Source organism: Penaeus monodon, chromosome 19 (assembly GCF_015228065.2).
Source record: "Penaeus monodon isolate SGIC_2016 chromosome 19, NSTDA_Pmon_1, whole genome shotgun sequence".
NCBI lineage: Eukaryota > Metazoa > Arthropoda > Malacostraca > Decapoda > Penaeidae > Penaeus > Penaeus monodon.
The window spans coordinates 47,705,279-47,706,328 of record NC_051404.1 but is presented as its reverse complement, the minus strand read 5'-3'; the positions used below and the strand labels follow the sequence as shown (position 1 = coordinate 47,706,328).

The 1,050-nt window shown below is 45.9% G+C and overlaps 1 protein-coding gene across 1 annotated transcript in view; it reads right to left on the bottom strand.

Annotated features, from left to right (window-relative positions):
• Positions 1-1,050, bottom strand: part of LOC119585276 (cadherin-87A-like) — a 49,841-nt gene that overhangs the window by 16,307 nt on the left and 32,484 nt on the right. Inside the window, exon 3 of the mRNA XM_037933950.1 lies at positions 1-203. Coding sequence (XP_037789878.1) covers positions 1-203 — 203 coding nt within the window. The remainder of the gene's footprint in view (positions 204-1,050) is intronic.

The window sequence follows — 1,050 nt, the reverse complement described above, 5'->3', positions numbered from 1 at the left end:
GTCCAGCGGCTTGGTGATGGTCACGACGCCTGACTGCGGGTCGACCCTCAGCCTGTCGGATCCCGTGAGGCCGAACTTGATGGGTCCTCCTTCGGGGTCGCCTGCCTTGAGGGTGTAGACGGCGGCGCCCACGGGGGTGTCCTCGCTCACGACGTGCAGGTTCATGTCCGCGGTGAAGGTGGGGGGCAGGTTGGCGCTTACTCCTAAATGAATAGAAAAAAAGAAGGTTCGTTAGTTCATTTAGCACAAAAAAGAAAGGGTCGTTAGTAAATTTGGCACAGAAAGAAATGTTAGTATGTAAGTTTCGTACAAAAAGTACGTACATTTGGCACAAAAAAGGCTCGTAAGTAAATTTGGCACAAAAAAAATGGTCGTCAGTTAATTTCGCACCAAAAAGAAAGCTTCGTAAGTAAATTTTGCACAAAAAGGAAATGTTCGTCAGTCAGTTTTGCATGTGCACAAAGGCCTTACACTATATTATGGTGTATTGCAGTAGCGATACTTTCTAATATTTTGTATTGCTAAGAACAGTGAAGAGAGCCTGGTTTGGCCTAGCCAGAGTAGCTATATGTTTTCATAGAATTTGCCGCCAGGTGTTTATTTTAAACGTATAATATGCTACCGTTGTTGCAGAGGGAAGAATGAAGCTCCTAGTGGCACACACTAACCACTGACAGATGTTTACGACCATACAATGCGAAGTACGTTCATTCAGCTTACTAAACATATACCCACGAGAACCAACTATCCTAATCTCAGAAAAAACACGTCATTAACGAATTCGATTCATCTTCATGATTAAAAGCAAGGCGAAGGTGATTCACGGCGGGTGGAGACTCATTCGCGCCGGCTCCCCGGGGCAGAAGACGAATAAAGGCGAGGCATTTCATTTCCTGTGTGCGTACGAGATGAGGGTGGATGATGCCCTGGGGATGCATCTGGGGTGGGTATCAGACCACGAGTAAGGGTGAGCATCTTGTCTAAATTAGGGCACTTCGGAATCCATTATTGAAAATGAAGCAATGTTCGCTGCAGATAATTCTCAGCCAA